The sequence below is a fragment of the Spea bombifrons genome, chromosome 1 (genome assembly GCF_027358695.1).
Source record: "Spea bombifrons isolate aSpeBom1 chromosome 1, aSpeBom1.2.pri, whole genome shotgun sequence".
In the NCBI taxonomy this organism is placed as follows: Eukaryota; Metazoa; Chordata; class Amphibia; order Anura; family Pelobatidae; genus Spea; species Spea bombifrons.
In genome coordinates, this window is record NC_071087.1 from 139,655,294 (window position 1) to 139,676,227 (window position 20,934).

Genomic DNA, 20,934 nt, shown 5'->3' on the forward strand with positions numbered 1-20,934 from the left:
TGCAACCACTTATTCCTGTCTATCTTCGTAACACTTCAAAATTGTTCAGGAAAAGGCCCTTCTGACCTCAACCGCACCTGTCCAGGTCAAAACAATTTTGAACTGGCATGGAGAGAGAGAGGCACACAGCACGGTCAGGTTATGTCAACTGACCCTGCGGTTAAACCAATGCTGCTCCCATGCTACAAAATCTGCAGGAAAGGTAAGAAGGTGCGGGTGGCAGGAGGTATGCATGTTTGTATGCATGTGAAAATGCATGTCTATATAAGTGCGTGTCAGTATACACGTCTATGTATAAGTGTATGTGATCATGCATTTCTATGTATAAGTGTGTATGAGCATGGATGTGGATGCGTAAGTGTGTGTGTGAGCATAGATGTGTATGTGTAAGTGAGTGTGAGCATGTATGTGTAAGTAGTGTGAGATGGGGTGTGTGTTAGCATGAGTGGTGTGAAATGAGAGAGTATGCGTGTCAGAATGAGTGTATACATTTGTGTTGGTGAGTATAATTGTATATGTTAGCATGTGTAAATTTGTGTAAGTGTGTTTAAATATGTTGTGTATGTTGGAGGGACTAGCAAGGGGCAACCATAGCACAGACAAGCTGTAGCAAATATGGCACAGGCAGGCTGTTTGGGGTGCTGATAATCTGCTTGGGGCAAAGGTGGCACTCACAAGCTGTTTGTGGGCAAAGGTGGCACTGAGGGGCATGTTGCTTGGTGAAGTTGGGGATCCCCAGAGGAATTTTTGCACCGGGGCCCTGTGGTTTCTGGTTCGGCCCCTGCTGCTTAGTGCGGTAAGAGTGTTTAAAGGCACTGTTAACTAGATACAAACATAGTCTCATAAAATTTACATGCACTATAATCATCGTAATCTAAAACAATGAATTGTTAGTCGCTGCTATTTCACAAACTACTTCTAAATCTTAACACAGCTTAGTAGATATGACTTCTACGTTGATTCCAGTTCTTAAAGCTTTCCTTTATCAATGGGGTATTTGAGAACTAAAATAAAAAGTCCAACGAATGAATAATGAATCTAAGGCCTCTTCCAAACATACTATGTCCTCTTTTGTGCCCAATGTACAAATATACTGGGAGTTTTTCTTCTAGTGCTCTTGTAGTAATCCTTGTAGTACAACAAAAGTCTGGGTTTTGCTTGTTAGCACTTTGGCCCTGTTTTATTTTTCCTGTACACTGATCTTTTGGCTCATTTGTCCAAGTAACAGGGATTTGTGAAAAACGCAGTTTTAATATAAGCTGGGGGACTCACAGCCTTTCACAAGTGAAAATAGGCCTTTCTGGGAAGATGGCCAACGAGCCACCTACTTCACAAACCTTGCAACTCAAAAAAAAATCAAACCTTCATTTCCGCAAATGGGCTTTTTCTTTCTTAAACACAATATTTTATTTACAAAGGAGCTTTGTTTTGCGTAAATGCATATGATGTATAATCTGTATGATCATTTGATTTCTACAGCTCACTTGGTGAAGAAGTATACAGAACAAAGCATCCTCTTTTGTGGGATAAGGACCTTCAAGAAAGTGTTAACTGCATGGGAAGTTCAGGAGTCAGTATTTTTTGTGGTTCTGGGTGTCTCTCTGAGAAATATAATTCTAAAGCATTCTAAACACATAATATAGGCATTCTATAATCTGCTGATTGGACACATCTTCCTTAAATGTATGGGGGAAATATCATTATTTTACACACATGGTGGACAGTGTCTTTCTTTGTTTGTTTTTTGTAATTGATCATATAACTCATAATCTGGCATAGGAACACAAAAATAAATTGTTGGTAACAGCTGAAAACAGAAACTTTTATTTACAACTAAAATCAATTTACCCTTGATATTGCTAACATAACCATGTCTATTACTGTTTTGTTATATACTTGCAAATGTATTTAAAGGTGCTGTTATACTTATGTTTATGGCTATGGCAGTCAAAATAGAATTCCTAGTAATGGTAAATGTCCAAACCTTGGAATGGGTTACTAGAAACCACAGGGCCCTTGTGCAAAAATTGCCCCAGGGCCCCCAAGCAACATATCCTACAGTGCCACCTTAGCCTACAAAAACAGTGTGAGTGCCATAGTTTGCCCTCAAACAGCTCAAACGTCTTGTCTGTGCCACACTTGTCCCCAAACAGCTTGTTTATGCATTTATAGCTCTGTACAAAATATTTTTTGGAAACACCATGAAACTGCAAGTTTTGCTTTTGAAGAACAGAGATGCCAGCCAACTTCGGCGCTGGCAAATAGAAAACACAAACATACACAAAACTTATTTTTTTCAGATTTTGATGCAAAAACTAAACTTTGAAACTATTCATGGCAGAATCCCTTTCACGTGGATTATAATTTTGATATGGCAGTACCTGTACAAGGAAATGGGCCCCATTTTGTAGAAATGCATCATTTCGTATTGGTAGCTTCACTTTAATGAAGGAGTTTGATTCCTCAAAAATCACACTATTCCTTGAGGAGATGTTTAGTACACCGTCTTTCGCTCTCAATGGATCCACCGGTCCAGCAGGAATATAAAAAGCACTATAAGTCAGTTTTACATCTCCTCTGGTTCCATTTTGCCTCACAAAGCTTAAAGCCAAAGATCGTCCTTCAAGACTGCTTTCGATTTTCTGATCTTCTGCACCATTAAATTGTATCAAGCCATACACATCATCACTGTCCTGAATGTAGAACACAAGCTACAACAAAGGAAGAGGATGAGGAACATGTCTTTCAGTTTATACACTGGCGGTCACTATCATCAACAAGGTGTTTTTGACCAATGAAATACCTCTCATTGGATTTTTTTTTTGTATAAAGCAACGTTTTTGATGCAGAAAAATGAAACCCCAGGAGGTCAGCTGTCAGATGCTTTCCCAAACACTCAGACCCTGGACAAAGTTACTTAACTCAAATGTCTTCCCAATTGTAATGTCTGGTTGAACAACATGTAAACCTCTTGCCCATGTCTACATATTTTACATACTGAGTTAGAGGAATTGCTGGTTGGCTATGTGTGTTAAAGTGCAAGTGTAAAGTATGGTGAGTACATGTAAACATAAATAAGGCATATATAAGGTTATCTTGACTAGAACTGAAAAGTCCTTGGTAAACATTGTACATTTCAACAGACCCCCTCAATTTTATGGTAGAGACACAATAATCATACTTGTCTTCTTACAGAATTTCAGTCAAAGCAAATTCAACCATAACATTAAAGCAAATAATTTTAGAAACAAACAGTACACATATTTTAGTAAACAGGCCTTGAAAAATGTACATAGGGAAATAACACTATTTACTAATAAAAAAGGCCTTGGCAACAATCATTTTGGAAATATGTTTTAGCTCATCAGAATGACCATGCTTAAAATAGAAATATTATAAGCAAAAGTCTTGAGTCTCGAGAAAAGACATTATTAAAGTTGATTACGTGGTTCAGCTCATGATATATTATCCTATATTAAAAGGAAACTGTTACACATATACATTTTAGTAGGTGTAAGGGGAAAAAAGTCATAGAATTCAAGTTTTTATGAATCAAAAGATCTCAATCCACATATGCAATGTTTTGTTCTTCACCCATAAAACTAACCTCTGAAGGTGAGCCCACTTCAGCACCCCCCTGTACAGAGTTTGCCAATAACTGCACCATATACGCCTCTGCTTCTTCTGGTGTGTCATCACTTAGAATTCTCAGATGAAGTATTGCCAGCATCTGTCCCTGAGCAAACTGGAGTGTTCCAGATTCAGGCAAGATGTCAGAGGACACAGGTGAGGTATCAATGCTGTTACGTTTAATAATCCAGCGTACAGAAACATTCCCATGTGTCCCTCCATTCCTCACTATGGTGATCCCATCATACCTAAAATAAGAATATTTTCAGTTTTACTATATTACACATGAAAGTCAATGGATGCCAATGCATCCCAGCTATTAATGAACATTTCAAAATTCACCTTAGTAATTGTGTGCTAATTTAAAAGTGGATAAAAAGATATATAAAACAATCATACAAGAAGGAGATGGAGGGCTATGACAATGTAAGTCTTAAGACAGCTACCTATATAGTACCTAGTGGCTCCCAAAGGATATTAGAAACAGTTACAATGTTACTTAGTCTCCAACCAGAACAATCAAACATTCTACACATATTCTTCAGACACATACCTTGATGTTGTATCTTCATCAATAATAACTGTCTGTGCAAGAAGAGCACTGTTAATCGATAAGACACCGTAAGGCTTATCATTAGGTTCAATTGTAATATAGACAATGTTGGGAAACTGTAACACAGCATCGCCTTGCAGTGTATCTTCAACCAATTCAACTTGAAAAGACTCAGCAATTTCTGGAATCACATCATCAATGATTTCGAACCGCAAGTCAATTGCATGAACTTTAGGTGGAAAGACAATCGTCTTATTTGGCTGAAGATCTAGAAAATCAGTGTTGAGTTGTGCATGAGCATTTGAATTCCCAGTAATGACTCTGTACTTTATTGAGACCTCAGTGTCATCAGATCCAATGATGTTGTCAGTAGATGTCTTCCCTCGAATCACCGGAATGGTGATGACGTCAGCTGCTTCCGGCACTATGTATGAGCTCTGACCGAATCGCACTGGGCTGTCATTTTTCAGAATTCTTATCTGAAGGGAGCTTCGTGAAGAATTTATCTCAGCACCTCCATAGACATTTGTAAGTCTCAAAGTAAAATTTTCATCATTTTCTGGAATCTTGAAGACAAAATCATTGCAATATTATACACGCAACTAATATGCTAAGGGATACATTTCTGAATGCAAACTCTGCTTCCCAGTTTATTGGTCCTATTTGCCTTCCTCACAAGTAAATCTCTTTGGGTTCACTAAGAGCTTCACTGGTTATGTGGTTCATCGATACCAGCAGTGCAATAGGTTTCTTTGTTTATATAACGTTAAAGATTAAATAATATCTCACAATATTTCACATTGAAAAGAAACTGTTCCTGTGAGTTGCTACTTACCTGATCATCTAATACTGTAATATTAAGAAGCAGGACAGAATGACCAGTAGAAAATGTAATGTTCCCTTTAGCTGGGGCCAGGTCTTCATCAGGTGAATTTGGACCTCCATCTATCTGTAAAGTAGTAATATAACTTTAACTGAACAGATGCCTAAATCACTGTCAGCGAGCTAACACTTTAAATATAACAAACTACAGTTATAATTTGTGTCTGAATTTTTCTGTTTGCATCCAACAAAAACAGCAGCAGTGATATCCTATAACACAAAAATATGATTTAGCTTGGATGAATTAAGGATATACAAAATAATATTAACTAAATAAAATGTATTTTCCATAATTGTTTTTTTGTGAAAAATAGAAATAAAAATAGAAAGTTAATTGATTTTTTTTCTTTCTTCTCAACCATCAGTTTCTTGACGCCTTTCTGTTAGCCCTGGTCTTGTGTTGCTTATCACATTTTGGCAAAACTACACTCATGCCTACCCTGCAACCACAACAGCTTCATTTTTGGTCTGTGAAGGTGGCTGGGGTTCAAACTTCCAACTTATCCCCCTTTTTTAATTCTCACTATTTTCCCGCCAATTACTTACTCCTACAATTTTACTTCACACACATAACCTGACAATTATTTGTCCATGATTGATACATCACTTCTATAACTCAGATCCTCCTCTGATCCTCTTTATTATAGCATCTTAATCCTCTTTGTATAGTATGTCTCTGTAGCCTGCTGATTTCAAAGTAAAAACTTTTGGGAGAAACCCTAATATAATATAATATAATATAATAATAAGGTATTAAAATATACCTATACATCTACATAAAAATGTTGGCTATACATCTAGCAAACAACATTAAAATGGGTAGGAGACTACATGTCTCACTTTACTAATATGCTGTTCTGTTTTCATCAACTTCTTTATTCAAAATAGGTTGCCTCCAGTGCAAAAAAAACAATATGTAACATCAACATATCTTTCATTCATGGTGCAAAAAACAGAAAATGGAACATTAACACATCTTTCATTCTTTATATAGGACACAAAATAATACATTCAAATATATTAAATTCTTCATTAGCTTATTACTATGAGGGTAAATTGATATGCCTGTGCCACAGGCGATACACATCCACTGCTAGTAGTATAATACTTACTTACTCTATTTTTTCTCAATTTCTGCTGAGTTAGCAAGAGAAACCTCCTAAGAGTGATTGAGTGAAACCCACCTCAAATGTCACCGTCACGCTTCCATAGGTTCCCTTCTCCCGAAGTAGAATGACAGACACTGATTGGTTTCTTCCCCGCAGTTCATTCACTATGATAAAGGAGGACTGAAGTGGAAAAGAATAAAAAACACAGTCAGTTACTAATCAAACCTCACGCTGGTGACTGGAGAACAATGTAGCTGAAGAAATTCTTAACTCCCGCAGGCAAATTAATCCAGGGTCTTAGTTATCAAATAATGCCGCTACATTCCTATGCAACCAATTAGTTCACATCAAGCAATGTTAAAGGAACCTAAGTAAAATTGTATTATACCGTATTAATACCCTGTGCCAAATAATCTAATAACTTCTTGCTTTTACAGAATATGAAAGAAGCCTGGATAATAATATCTATAACTATGAAGCCATTACACAAAAAATATATATTTTTGCGGTGGTTGATAGCAGATGAAGTGCTGTATAAATACAGATATTTACATAAAAAACCACACAAGTCCGTGCATTTCAATTAACAAAATGGTGTCCCCTAATTGGAAAATATTTCCAATAAATTGGAAATATACGGTACATTTGTGTGTGTGTTATTTCACTAGGTTATTCTATTACTATACATATTATAGCACAAGTAGACATATGTTTTGCTATATAAATGAAAATCTTACCATATTGAGAGATATGACTCCAAAGGCATTGTCATTTGATAATATAGTAACGGTTGCCACTTTTTGTGGGCCTAATTTTGTATTAAATGGGGGATTCTGAAAGCAAAACAACAGAGAGCTTGATCACGTTGACAAATATTGGTTCTATAAATAGATTGAACAGTTCAAGGCGACAACAATATGTATAAAAGAGCTACTATGGTCTGTCTAGACATGTGTAATATAGACTTTGCAGACCATTAATCATGTTTGACAGTCTATTAATGACACCATAGCAATGCACTGGTGATATAAATTATTCAGGCCATTAGTCTTTTCTGTCAATGAGCCCAATATGGCATCTACGCTGCTGCTTTGTGGTATTTGCATGCCATGGTACTTAAATTAAATATATTAAATCACGCAAAGTGAGTGGCATATTCATGCATATTTACATACATTAGTCTGGGAAAATGAGCAAGGAAAGAAATTGGGAAATGGTTTGGCTAACACATAACACATATATACACATAAGAACATAATTATTCAAGAAAACCATGAACAATTCTAGAGCAAAGTTGTAAATGTGAAGCAATCAGCATAAAGACCAATGGAGAGTCCCTGTTTGATTACTCCACATAAAATGTTTTTTCCCCATTTTTCCTCCATTTAACCATAAAAAGTATTGTACTATTTGGTAATATTGATAGCTGTTCCTAACCAATAAAAAAACAAAAAAACTCATACAAAGAAAAAGTCATACAACAAAAATGTAATCTATAGATACGCTAAATCAAGCAGAAAAACTTAAGTGAAAATGGGGAACATATATTAAATCACAGCTTTCAGATAAATAACATGAAAAGCCACCTCTGGGGGTAATGGTGTCTAGGGCTAAAATTAGGAGCCTTCTACTATCAACGGCTCATATGATTAGAAGCACTGGGTGTACCAAAAGGTAAGGTCCATCACAGGGCACTCACGTGTTTTTAGACACACTTACCAGCTGCCATTAAATCACTTTTGTTTTAAGTGCTAGAATAGACTTCTCCACTCTAAAGCAATTGAAATATGTCTGAAGTAGAAGAAAAAGAGACTTTTGCCCCAACCATACAATGTTGGCACCAACCCAACTCTCCAGGTGTCACGGATGGCCATAAATTCATAATTTTCACAGATCCATGACAACAGAACGGATTTTCTGTGTGGTCCTGCTGTGGAAAGCATGGTCAAGATACCCCGTCACAGTGTAGAACATTGGTGTTCAGTTCCAGACCTTGAGGGTCACAAGTAAAGGGGCTCAACCCAGAGGGTTAACAAGTGTGTTGTTTTGTATCTTAAATGTCTTACCAATACAGCGAGATATTGAGAGACACAGTCACTCTCAACATCCCAGTGTATAGGTAAGACATTTAAGACAGCTATATTTAAAACTCAAAGATAAAATTGCATTTATGGTATTTGTCAATGAAATGTCAGTGAAATGCACTGTTAATAAATGAGCAAGAATAAAACAAACATGTACTGATATTAATAATCTATGCTTACATTGAATTCTACTGTCTTATATTGTATCATTATGTTTGACACATACTTGTAATATTAGAAGGAAATGAAATGTTTCATCTGCCTCTGGAGAGTCATCATCACACACAGATATGTAGACGGTCCGGTTTGTTTCTCTTTCTGGTATAAAAGTAGCTGTTACAGTTTCTACAAAGTCTCCCGTGTTTTCTTCTTGCAGCTAAAACAACACCATAAGTATCTATTATTCATGGCTCATAGGATAGCTAAAGTTGTCAGTACAGATACTTTAAGGTGCTCGCAAGTGTTATTTAAATGCAGGAATACATAACACATGTTCAAAGACATTTATTCAAACAACACTGCTGCCATCTCAGTTAGGGGGTAGCTATTGTAAGTGCGTCAAGTTCATGTCCTCATTGACCTCTTTGTCTCTCAAACCGGCTATTGTGGGACATGAGTGTTTGCACAACAGAAAGGGTACAAGAGATCATCATTTATGTTAAAGAACATATTTTATTTACTATAACACATGATGGGGGACCATGTTATTCTATTACAAAATAGATAGACCGATGGATGATTGATAGATAGATAGATAGATAGATAGATAGATAGATAGATAGACAGATAGATTTACTGCATGTATGGGCACATTATAAATGCATAATATTAGTAGTTTGGCTGTCTGAAGTGCTTATTCCCATAGAAAAACGTCTTTATTAACTTTAAATATGAATTATATTAAATATTTGAAAATAATAGTCATTTTCACTTACCAAGACTATTGCTGTAATATTAGCAGGTGCTCCTGTTTTTTCGATGACTAGGCGTATGACGGTGGTACTGGTTTCATTGACCAAAAAATCAGTTTGACCAGCAAACTGTACTTCTGTTTCTCCAGAGATAACTGGAATCAATAAAGCTAATAAAAAGGGTGCAATGAAAGAAACAGAGGGCATCCCTGTTGAAAAGCAACACAATCATTAGACACAGAGAACTGCGATAACAATGGAGAAAGTAAACACAAATGTTTGTGTGTTGAATTTGTTGTTGCGTGAAATAAGCATAGCCGTGACCTACAGCATATATATCCCTTTGTTACAATGTCACTTTAGGATTATAGTATACTATCTATACAAAAAGTATGCTCAGGATTCGTAACAAAAACATATATTTGTGAGTGCTCAAAAATGTAACACGGCCGATTGATCTATTTTAAATCTTCCCAATGTGATAAATCTAACTTAAAAAAAAAATGGCCATGCCAAAAAGTATCTCTCTGAATAAAAAGACAATATTCATAATCTAGAAAGTGGAGTACCCCATATATAAAGTTGTTTGAAATCCCCCCCCCAAAAAAAAATACAAACATATGCCTCCATATCTATATATATATATATATATAACATAGGTACAGTATGTACAAAGGATGGTCATTCAAGTTATACAATTTGTTATGCTGCAAGGACATTATAGGCATCATGCTTGTGATACATTTATAAATCAACTTATACTCATTTATTTGATTTAGAAGTTCTGCATCTTTCAACTCATATGCATACATCTTAAGGTAACAGCTCAATGCAGTCTGAACGCACACCTTTAGTTTTAAAATAGCTGGATAAAAAATTGTATAGGTTTTTGCAGACCATTGTGAATTATTTTACAGTCATATGGTTACAGTTAATACTGGCACAAAGGTACCTTTCCTGGGCAATTTAAGCTTGGAATACAGAACTTTACTTTTTGCTGATTATAAGTATCAATATTCTTAAGTGCAATAGCACCAAAATCTACCATTTTGTGGTTAAAAAATCATCAGCTTTTGATGAATTGATCTAGAAGCTAAGTGATTACAACGTATATACATGGTTACAAATGCCAATAATATTTTTATCTATCAAAACCACTGTGTGAATATGGATTCCTTTAAATATCAATCATCAGTTTATCGATCACTATTAGAAGATGCAAAAATGGGCAAACACATTTCATAGCATTTTTACCGAAACAATACTCACATGGTTTGATGGCTGGCAACAGGCTTCATATACATAAAACATATACAATGTAAAAGGGACTTTAGTGTGTACTTACTCTCTGACTGTACAGCTTTCTTCACTTGGTGTGCATATCACGTAATTAAATACAGAAATGTGATCTATTCTTAGCATGGTCACTACAGATTGAGTTACATGACTTCTACCGCTAAGACTAATGGATGGTTAAGACTATGCAATTACTCTTCTGGAACAAGAGAGGTTTCATAATAATATTGTCAATTATTAAAGAGGTCCTTTTCCTTTGGTGCATGGACTCATACTTTCAATGTACCCATTTATTCAGGAAAGGTTATCTCTATGATGTGCGCCCACAGGTAAGATCAGGTACAAATTTTTAGCACCCCCCAAAATCTACTTTTTAACTGAAAAAATATGGTTTTACATATAATACGAGAACTAACTGCATGGTGTAAAAAAATATGTATTTTGGCCTTAAAATGACAAGTTTCAATGCTTTTCCATTTCAATCATAGTCCAACTGATTTATATTAGGACACTATGCAAATGAATGTAAAGTTTGGAATGTGGGTGAGGAAGCAGGTAAAAATGGGATAAAACCCCAAACATGTATGCCCCACATATCCATTCCAGGGCACAGCTGCACAGAAGGTCATTTATATTTGGTTAAATAGTTATGTTGTTGTTCAAGAGATATGAATGAGCTTTGATACAGAATGAGTAAAAATGAACTAAAACTGGGCCCAAAAAAAGTCTGAGAAATGAGTAGCAATACTGGATCATATAACACAAGAAAACATAACTATTGAATGTCTATAAAAGCCTCAATTTGTGATACTGAATAGTATCCAACATTTTGTGGCAGTTATGAGGTAGATTTCCATCATGCTTATCACACAGGTAACGTCAGGACGAAATCTGAGTTAAAGTTCAGAAGACAAGGTCATGATACTAGAGGTTCCCGTTTGCAACTCATGGTCACTTTTTACTGCAAATATCCTTAGAACTGCAGGACGACCTATCATTCAAAGAGATTAGCAACAACTATAGCTTCCCACACTAGGTGACATTTTATCAAGTACTTGAAGGCATTACCATTGAGTGTTAATATTGAGTCCACTGTACTATCCCCCTGCTCAGTAGAAAACTAAATGGGTTAAATGATGCATTCATTTATGTAATATGAATAGAGAATTATTTGGTTTGTGATTTTAACACTTGGTCCACTTTAATGCACTTAAAGAGGGTGTCACTAGAGGTGGGCCTAGTGGACTAAAGCCCTGAGTGTTTTGGTGGGCAGCCCCAAATGGAGACTCCAGGACCATCTGTGTGTAACAAAATGACCCAATTTTATTCAGAAAACATATACTTATTTTGCAATGTATTCATAGGGGTATTAGTGGGTTGTGGAAGCCTTACTTAGTATTGTAGAGGCTGATTACAACTCCCCTTACACTGCAAGTACTGCATGTTTGGAATTGTAGTCCAGTTGCAGAGGAGTAGAATTCTACTCAGTACCCGTTTGGCACACAGTAGGTTAATATGGATAGCACTAGGCACTTGCCTGCTTAATAGCACAGGGTTGCTTTTCACCTTCCCTACTCTTTCCTGGAAGTTTTCTTACAGAAAATGCAACACTACAGCTAAAGTAAAAAAGGGCCTCAGACCTCAGAGTCAGCTAGTTCAAGAATAAAGTCCCAAGCTTTAGCCCACAATCTGTTATGCAACCTAGCAATGCCCTGAACTTAAATGAAATATCCAAAACAATAGAGGAATCTAAAAAGTGAAAAAAATACATTAAACCACAGTGACCTAGAGATTTGGTTTTGTAAGTAAAGTTTTTTTTTTTTTTTAAAGATAAAAGGTGGGTTTCTGTAGGCATTTAGGTAAAATAATGGTGCTGTGGGAGAACTAAGCAATCATTTGCAATTCATTAGGAAATACCATGTGCCGAATAAATAAAGAATCCCTCATATACCTCTGTATCCAAGTTACTATGTCAATGCAATGTAAACACCAAATTCAAAATAATAAGGTCAACAACTAAAAGGGGTATTATCAGTGAAATGAGCTTTAGTTTAATTGTGGCCCCATGTGACACTAGTGGACATGAACAAAGCCCTTGTGTGTCCCACAAGACATCAAACTCATGTGTATATGGGAAGTGTTTGACCTTCTCTAGAACTATTTGACATCCCCCTTATAATCAATTAACCACCACAACAAAATCCACAATCATTGTACAAAGCAAATACAACATAAAAAGAATAGTGGTGGAGCAAACCAAGCACTTTTTATAGTAAAAAAGAAAGTTAGATCAGCTGGTTGGTATACTGAAAAATTCCTGTCAGATCCCTGTGGTTATGTCATTATTTATTTAATCTAGATAAACATGGAAAGTTTGGTTAAAAAAACAACAAAAATTAAGTTATCGTTACAGCTCCCTTTGGCAGGGATTGATGACCAACTAGTTGCATGATAAGTGTCCAAATGTCCCTAGTGAAATACTGGGTTGTCTTCTCTCCAAAAAAAGATGTACTTTTGTGGGGGTATTTTGAGCTGATGGGCTGCTTAACAGTCCCAAATGAGACATAGGCTTCAGAAAATAAAATTGGAAAATTTCAGGTTTGGAAAATGAACGGTGGTCTTACCATTTTGTGCCCTGTAACTTCCAAAAAAAACATATATATATATATATATATATATATATATATAAAACTATATATGTTGGGTTTTTTCTAATTAAAGATACTTGCATAAATATATTTGTAGTATGTTGTACAAATGAACTGGTTTGGGGATCATTTTCATAGCCAAATATTATTATTATTATTATTATTATTGGATTTTTTTTTCAAAATGTTTCATTATTTCAATAAATTATTCATACTAAATGTTGGACTTTACATCTAAAAATGGTATTAAAAAAATCTATATCTATCTAGGAAACTAGTGTAAAAATGCTGAAAACTTCTCAGGTTTTAAGAACAAAGCACTCTCAGTAAAGAAGAGGTTAAGGTTCGAGCCATTCTTATATTTACCATAAGACAGTATGATTATCTAGATCATTTGACCAGGGCTCTCCTTACCACTTGTTTCTTAAATTGTTAAGTTATTTCTTGTTATGTCCTGCTTCCCCATTGTACAGCACTGTGGAATATGATGGTACTATATAAAATATTACAAATAATAATAATAATAATAATATAAAATTGAAAATATAAATTGGATATAAAAAAAAAACTTTTATGTTTCTTTTTATTAAATTTGATACTATAAAGAAAAAAACGATGTTATAGGAGTTCCCCTTTAAACTGTATATTAGATTTATGGTGTTTCAGAGGTTTCTTAGTCACATACAACATATAAAAGTCATCTTCATTCTATACATTTATTTATAAAGTGCATACAGTCATTTGTATTATACCAATTTGTGTCGGGTAGTGAGAGACAATCTATGGCAAGGCATCACTGGGGTCGTATTATGCGGAGTTACATTACACTGCATTAGTTGTGCAGCACCTTGTATCGCATGCTCTCGGCATAAGCTGCACATATGCTATGGAGAGTGAGTACGTGTATGTTTATGTGTAAGTATGTTAATTAAGGGGAGGGGGCAGGGGCTATTTGGCTTTACATGCCCCCTGAGCCAGAAGGTGCTATGTCTCCCCTGATGGTATTGCCAAGGCATGCGTACGCTTTGACAAGCATTGGAATTACTTAAAGGTATTCATCTATGCCCCCTGATTACACATTTTTGCAGTTTTGTGGTCATTCTTTACACATCTGTGTCACCTATGTACGCCTATTAGTAGAAGATAAGATGATAGGAAGGCATAAACATTTTTGTTGACATAGCTGCTCCAAACGATATCATTATAGAGGTTAAATACTCAAAAATGTCAAAATAGAGACACTTGTAAATAAATCTCAAAACTTGTAGGGTAATAATACAGCATACGTTCAGTCCGAGGGTCATCTGTATCTAGTTGTTAATGCAGAAAAATTGGTTCCCATTTTCATAATTGCAATTTAATAATTGTAATCAGCCTCTTATTAACAAGTTATCGCGTTTTTATTTCCCTCCGGCTCCCCTATTGCTTCATGTACGGCAGTGTCTTTGTTGATTAATTCTTTAAGACCGTTAACAATGGTGACTGCTGGAAAGAAGGGTACTCAGTGCTGGTTCTCAGCAGCACCAAGCCGAGAACAGCAAATTACACACCCATGCACTTCACTGCTTCTACCCAAATTGCCTAGTTGAAATGCTAATTGCCTTTCAGTCATGGAAAAGACAGCCAGGAGATCTTGTGCTTCACAGAATGACGCACATTTTTTATTCCACTCCTGTTCCATTGTCTTGATGAGAATTATTTAAAATCTATTCAGAAAGGTAGCTCCCTGTCTAACCTTTAAAAATGTGGGAAATTTCTAAAGCTCTAGACGAGCATCACAAATCGGATGGCCCAGCAAGCCAAAAAACAGATGGTTGGATTAAGCCATGTTAAGTCGTTAATAAAATAATGCTTGAAGCTGGTAAAAGAAAGGTTTCCAAAGGCACACAGAGGCACACAGACACAATGTATTAAAAAAAAACAACTTAAAAACACAGTCAGTCTTTGGAAATAGATGTTTAAGGTTTACTTATTCAAATTGACTACAAAACTGGACATCCTAAAGTTTCCAAAAGAAATCAGAAAAAAAGAGTTAAAATAAATGTGTAACTTTACCGTGATTATTTAATGAGAAAAGTGAAGGAAACAATATTAGAAGGTTTATATTTTGTTGTTATTTGTTTTGCGAGAACATCATTTTGGAGAGCTCTGAAGACTTTATAAAATTGTCTTATTTAGTCCCCCCATAGGATTTGTGGGTATAGTTTGATGGAGAGAAGGCTTATGTGAGAATCCATTCCTTTTTTAACCCCTTAATGACAAAATACATTGTTTTCAATGGGTTTAGGGACCGCCCATTGTCCTTAAGGGGTTAATGTATCACTACTGTGTTGTTGTAGGCTTCTACACAGTGAAAAAATGGACCTTGAAGTCCAGAAGAACCAGATGTTCCAGTACTCATTGATGTTAATGGACTTCAGCAACTTGTGTCCATGTAAGTAAACATTTTAAAACACTCTGACACTGGACCTTTTGAGACATTCAAGGGAGTCGAGTAACACCTAACTTAGTTGCCAGACTGTTCAAAACAGGTTCACATGACACTGCTGAAAATCTGCAAGCATCAAAGGGCCTTCATGAGCTCCAAAAACTGTGAACTTTGCTTTCTATCTAATTCTTTGAAAATGGCAGCTTTTAAAATTAACGAGGTGGTGCTCCAAATTATCTAGAGCAATGGAGTCTACCGATCCTGGAGAAAAGCAGGATTTTGTAGAAGCTGGGTGAACTGTTACTGCATGCCACTATGCGTTTCTTCAATGGTCATGTATTCAACTTAACATTAAGGTGGTTATTGTCATTAACTAAAACACTTTGTAGTATACAGGAATAGACATCCCATTCCTGTATACACACTGGATTTTATTCTTATAGCAATTTTTTATACAAACATTTATTAAGTACATGCAAATCTAAAATGATTGACATTTCCATTTAATCAAATTAAACCTGAAACAAAAAATAATAAAAAATAAAAAAGTCGTTAAAGGGTATAAAAGGTCAGGAAAAAAGACGATTCCCAAGCTAATTTAACTTCTTTAAGGACAATTTTGCATCTTGCTTCTATTGAAATTCATTGAAATGTTCATTTATTTCTCAAAATTTCTATTATGCTAAAAAAACTATTTTTTTCTAATTTCCACTAATTTAACATATATTTATAGAATGTATGGCATTTCTTTTCATTTGTTTGCTTCCTGGTTACTAATGAGAAGGCAGCTCACAGCAAGTAGGTATAACAATGGCCCCACCTGGATTTTTCTGAATAACCAGGACCAACAAGGGGTTCACTATTTATCCCCAGACTACTCGCTCTATTCATCAATACCAGCTCAAGATGTTTTGACCAAAGGAAAACTTTTCCAATTTCCCCACACCCATCTCGCACAATCTGCAGAAAAAATCCACTAAGCCTCCCTTTAACAATGGAACAGAGCTGTCACATAGACTCAGCCGTTCTGCAAATCCCAAGGAAGGAGGAAGCTTCATTTTTAAGAAAGAAAGTCTGTTTAACCCTTTAGTGCTGGAAGAAGTCCACAATGCCACGATTTATCATTAAAATTAACATAAAGACATATAATTGAGAGCAGACAACAACCATTGCCCATCTAGTCTGCCCATTTATTTGCTGTAAATTGCCTTAGATTAGGGATGGCTTTATGCCTATCCCATGCGTGTTCAATTACCCTCACTGTATTAGCTTCTACCACTTCTGATGGGAGGCTGTCCCATTTATTTACCACCCACTGGTAAAAATGGAAGCTCCAAAACCTTTATTTTTATTTAAAATATTTTTAAAAATATGTAAAAATACAGTTTCATTCATTAAGGTCTTTTGTATACCCAATCTTCTAACACACAACAAAAAAATATCACTTTGCCTTTTAGTTGTGGGTGCTTGAGGCTATGGTTTAGCTCCTGGGTTGAGGCTATTACTAAAACAATATCATATTATAGATTATATTTAGAATTATGGATTATATGAAAGGCATAGCCCTCATAATAATTTCATAAAAATGATGATATATGGATAAACTCCCTAGGCATAGACTGCCTTTTAATGCAGTCTATGGAGGCTGTGCTGATCCTCCACAGTGCCAGTAGGTCCGTTGCGGAGATCAAAGATTTCTCTTGTAACCGGCCCATTGTGCAGCAGGGCAAACAGTGAAGGGCAAACACCAGCTGGCCATGAATAATATATTTTTAACACAGGGTCAGTTCAACCCTTCTACAGCAGAAGCTCACTGGGGCTGGTTCTTCCTAAAGCATAGTAAAGTTAGTGAAGTGACATATTTAAAGTGCACATGTCATTGGAAAATGACACGGTGTCACTTTGTAGAGGGTACATTTTCACCTACACATTGTCCTAGAAAATGTATAATGTGAAAAGTTATTCAAATTCTTAAATTTCACAAGACGCTAGCACACAGAAAAAAAAATTACCAATATGACTACTGGCTGGGCTACACTCACACCCCAAATCCCCTCCATCATGTCTCTAATGTGTCACATAATGCTTTGTGTACAACCGCATACAACGGCATTCTGGGATTTTGGTCTCCATAACCCAGACCACCTTCTGTTCTGTCCCAGAATGCTTTCTGTGACACTTTGAAGACATGGTGGAGAGGATGGTGGGTGAGTGCAGTTCTGTTTTATTAGCCTGATCTACAAGACAAACACCATAACTCCTTATAATACTGACTTGTGGTAAACAATAGAGTGGCTCAATCTTAATTACCCAGTTGCACACAATCATTGGAATGGACTTCATCAGTATTGCCACAAAGAATCAGCTCAGTGTGGTACAGGGAAGATCATCCAAAGTCTCAAAACCTGACAACAATGGCAGCCTCCAGGACTGCAGATAAGCGAAGTTTACTGGAACAAAATGAGATGAGGTTTTGGTCAATGCTAACCTTCAATACTGTATGCAGGACTGCATTGTATGTTTTCCCTTTAAGACTTTGCAATAATTAATCCAGAATAATTTGTAGTTAATGCCTTTAACACCATTTACCAGAAGTAATAGTAGTTCTTGCACAACATATCCTTGATGACCTTAGATTTCCCATCTCTGTTATGTATATTGTTCTAAGGTGTAAATATTAGCATTTTGTACTACAATGAACTTAGGCTTTCTAGACATAATGCTTTATGGGTAAGAATCTATTATTTAGTGGTTACCCAGTATCTCTTTCAAAGTGGCCTTGAATGATGGTGTTTTAACAGATGTGCTGGCAAGTATATCCTGGCTGCAGAGGCCTGAGATAAATTGAAGTACTTGAAGCTCAAATTCAATGCACATTCAGCTCAGATTAAATTCATTGAGGTTTTGGTTTTTCTGACCTTGAGAAGTAGTTACACAGGTCAACGAGAGTATGGGGGTAAACAATAGTGTTTCAGGAAAAATAGCCCTTCAGTAAAAAACAAAAACAAATGGTATATAGATGTCTCCATACCTGCACACTAATACACACACATACATATGTTTACCCAAAATGCAAGATAAAACCTTGCTTATATAAGGGGCTTGTATATGTACATATGCAAATACAAAAACAATAGTTACATGCAATATGAGAGCAACACATGCACACAACTTTGAGAAGCATACCCTGGAAGCATTTTGTACCTGGAAGTTATGAATTCAAACTTTTTTCAGGTTGGGAAGTTGCAGCATTCTTCTGATACACTACGTCCAACAAGCAGGGTCCTGGGGTAACCCACACATACATACCCTAATTTAGCAGGATAACATAACCAGGGAAGCGCTTACTGGAAAGAGCACAAAGGTGCATCCTCGACTTCTCTGATCAACAGTAGCTGCAACCGGACAGCACCGACAGCTTCCTACAAGATACTCAATAGCAAGGTGTCTGGTTTCTCCCATTGATTCAGTTCCTACTGTGTGTGCACTTCATCTTTATAATGCAAGTGTGTGCTAAGAATGTTAGTACATAACGTGATGCATTATGGCAATATTTTATGTTTATGTGATTTGCATTTTTTTAATTACAGTCTGCTTTACTAAATGTATAGCTTTCTCTTAGCCTGCCAATTCTAGTTCATTCATACCCTTTGAATGTATGTACTGTAAGAAGTGCTGTGCAAATTGTTGGTTAAGTAATAATAATTGATAATATAATAAACAATAATAATAACATACAAGACACATACACCATTTATCACATAGCACTAATCCTCCCATTGCCAACATCCTAAAAGTTAATTTTACTGCTCAGTAATAAGCACTAGACTGAGTCTCTCAGCCACTTACCTAAAGCGGGTTCAGTGGACACTTGGGGTTAGAGTTCCCAGGCAGCCGCTATGGTTTGTTGGATGTAGTGATGGGTCAGTGACATGTTTTGCTGATGGGTGAGTGCGTGTCACTGTCTATCCCCTGATCTGCAAGCTGGTGGAGGGAGGAGCTCAGCTGGGTCACTGTTAATCCTGACCTGTCATCACTAGCATGTGTAGCACAGGGTAATCAACCATGGATTGCCACCCCCTTAACTCTCAGCCAACTCCTACCTGCAGTTACTATTACAGTGCAGCAATAAACTCAAGCACCTTCTGTCTCCCAAATGAAAATGCTAAGGTTTTACTATGATGTAATGGGATCCCAAATAATAGTAATAATAATTTTATATTCAGTCATTTGAAACTACACATCCACCTCAAAAAGCATGTGTGATATTGTGTTCATTTTAACACACAGGTGTATAATCTGGTATTGCTGAAAGAAGTCATTGCTTTCATTTCATATTTATCATTGTTTATAGAGCAGAGCTCTCTTCTCCATCTTTACTAGTATGTGTTAATGTGTATAATATCATTTATTTGAACTACCCTTATTGTAACAGAGCTACGGAATCTGTTAGCGCTATGTAAATATATGTAATGTTTAAGGTTTCACTGTTCTAATAATATTTGTGAGTATATTAAATGAATAGGTGTACATAGATTTTGGAGCTGAAACTGAGATCCTGTCACCTTCGTTGGGGGTTATCTGTGTACAGGAGGCTTGCATTGTAGGTCTAAGATTTCTGCCATCTGGCAGATGGGAGCTGTGTGTTGGTGCGTTGATCAGTAACTGGACACCATATTTCCAGTGCTGAGGAATGGACATGATGGTACGCACAATTAAGTTTATATAGCATATATAACATGTATGTGAAATGCACACACAGTAAAAGTATGTTTGATACATCGGAGTGTTTTTACATAAAACATGATTTGCTCTAGGCTGAAATAATGTTACTATATTACATTTATTGACAGTGCACCAGTAGATTTCATAGCACTGTTACAACAAAGAAATGGTGAAGATTAACAATGAAATTAAAATTGAAAATATATAATAGGGCAATTGTATGATTTGTTATTATTGTAGTCAGCTTAAAATATTGAAAAAAACCCATGTAAACAGGTTACATGTGATACATTCTATCAAAAAGCACCCCATAAGCAAAGTTTCTGATAACTAAAGCTGTAGCAATCCTTCTCTTCCATGGTTTGACGATTCTTTCCACTGATTGGTTGCTTGAAGGAGCCAGTTAGTGGTAAGAAAGTGTTCCCAATGAAATCAATACAATCACTTTCTGCAGGTGTGCACGGGATCTGAATAGAGAACTGCCTGCAGCCTACGAAGGGATTGCAGGGGAGCTGACTGGTAAGTATATGCAGGGCCGGCCCTACAATGGAGCCGAGTGGGGCAATTGCCCCAGGCGGCACCGGTGCGGGGAAGGCTGATCTCTGACAGCCGGGGAAGGTCTGCGCGATGGACGCAGACAACCCCCGCTGCTAGCCACGCCTCCTTCC

General features: G+C 36.3%; 1 protein-coding gene across 1 annotated transcript in view; it reads right to left on the reverse strand.

Annotated features, from left to right (window-relative positions):
* The window catches only part of ADGRV1 (adhesion G protein-coupled receptor V1), a 172,913-nt gene that overhangs the window by 146,771 nt on the left and 5,208 nt on the right, over positions 1 to 20,934 (reverse strand). Inside the window, exons 2-9 of the mRNA XM_053474949.1 lie at positions 9,194 to 9,378; positions 8,485 to 8,634; positions 6,912 to 7,007; positions 6,250 to 6,354; positions 5,019 to 5,132; positions 4,184 to 4,749; positions 3,608 to 3,878; positions 2,382 to 2,711 (exon numbers count right to left, since the gene is read on the reverse strand). Coding sequence (XP_053330924.1) covers positions 2,382 to 2,711; positions 3,608 to 3,878; positions 4,184 to 4,749; positions 5,019 to 5,132; positions 6,250 to 6,354; positions 6,912 to 7,007; positions 8,485 to 8,634; positions 9,194 to 9,376 — 1,815 coding nt within the window. The 5' untranslated portion in view covers positions 9,377 to 9,378. The remainder of the gene's footprint in view (positions 1 to 2,381; positions 2,712 to 3,607; positions 3,879 to 4,183; positions 4,750 to 5,018; positions 5,133 to 6,249; positions 6,355 to 6,911; positions 7,008 to 8,484; positions 8,635 to 9,193; positions 9,379 to 20,934) is intronic.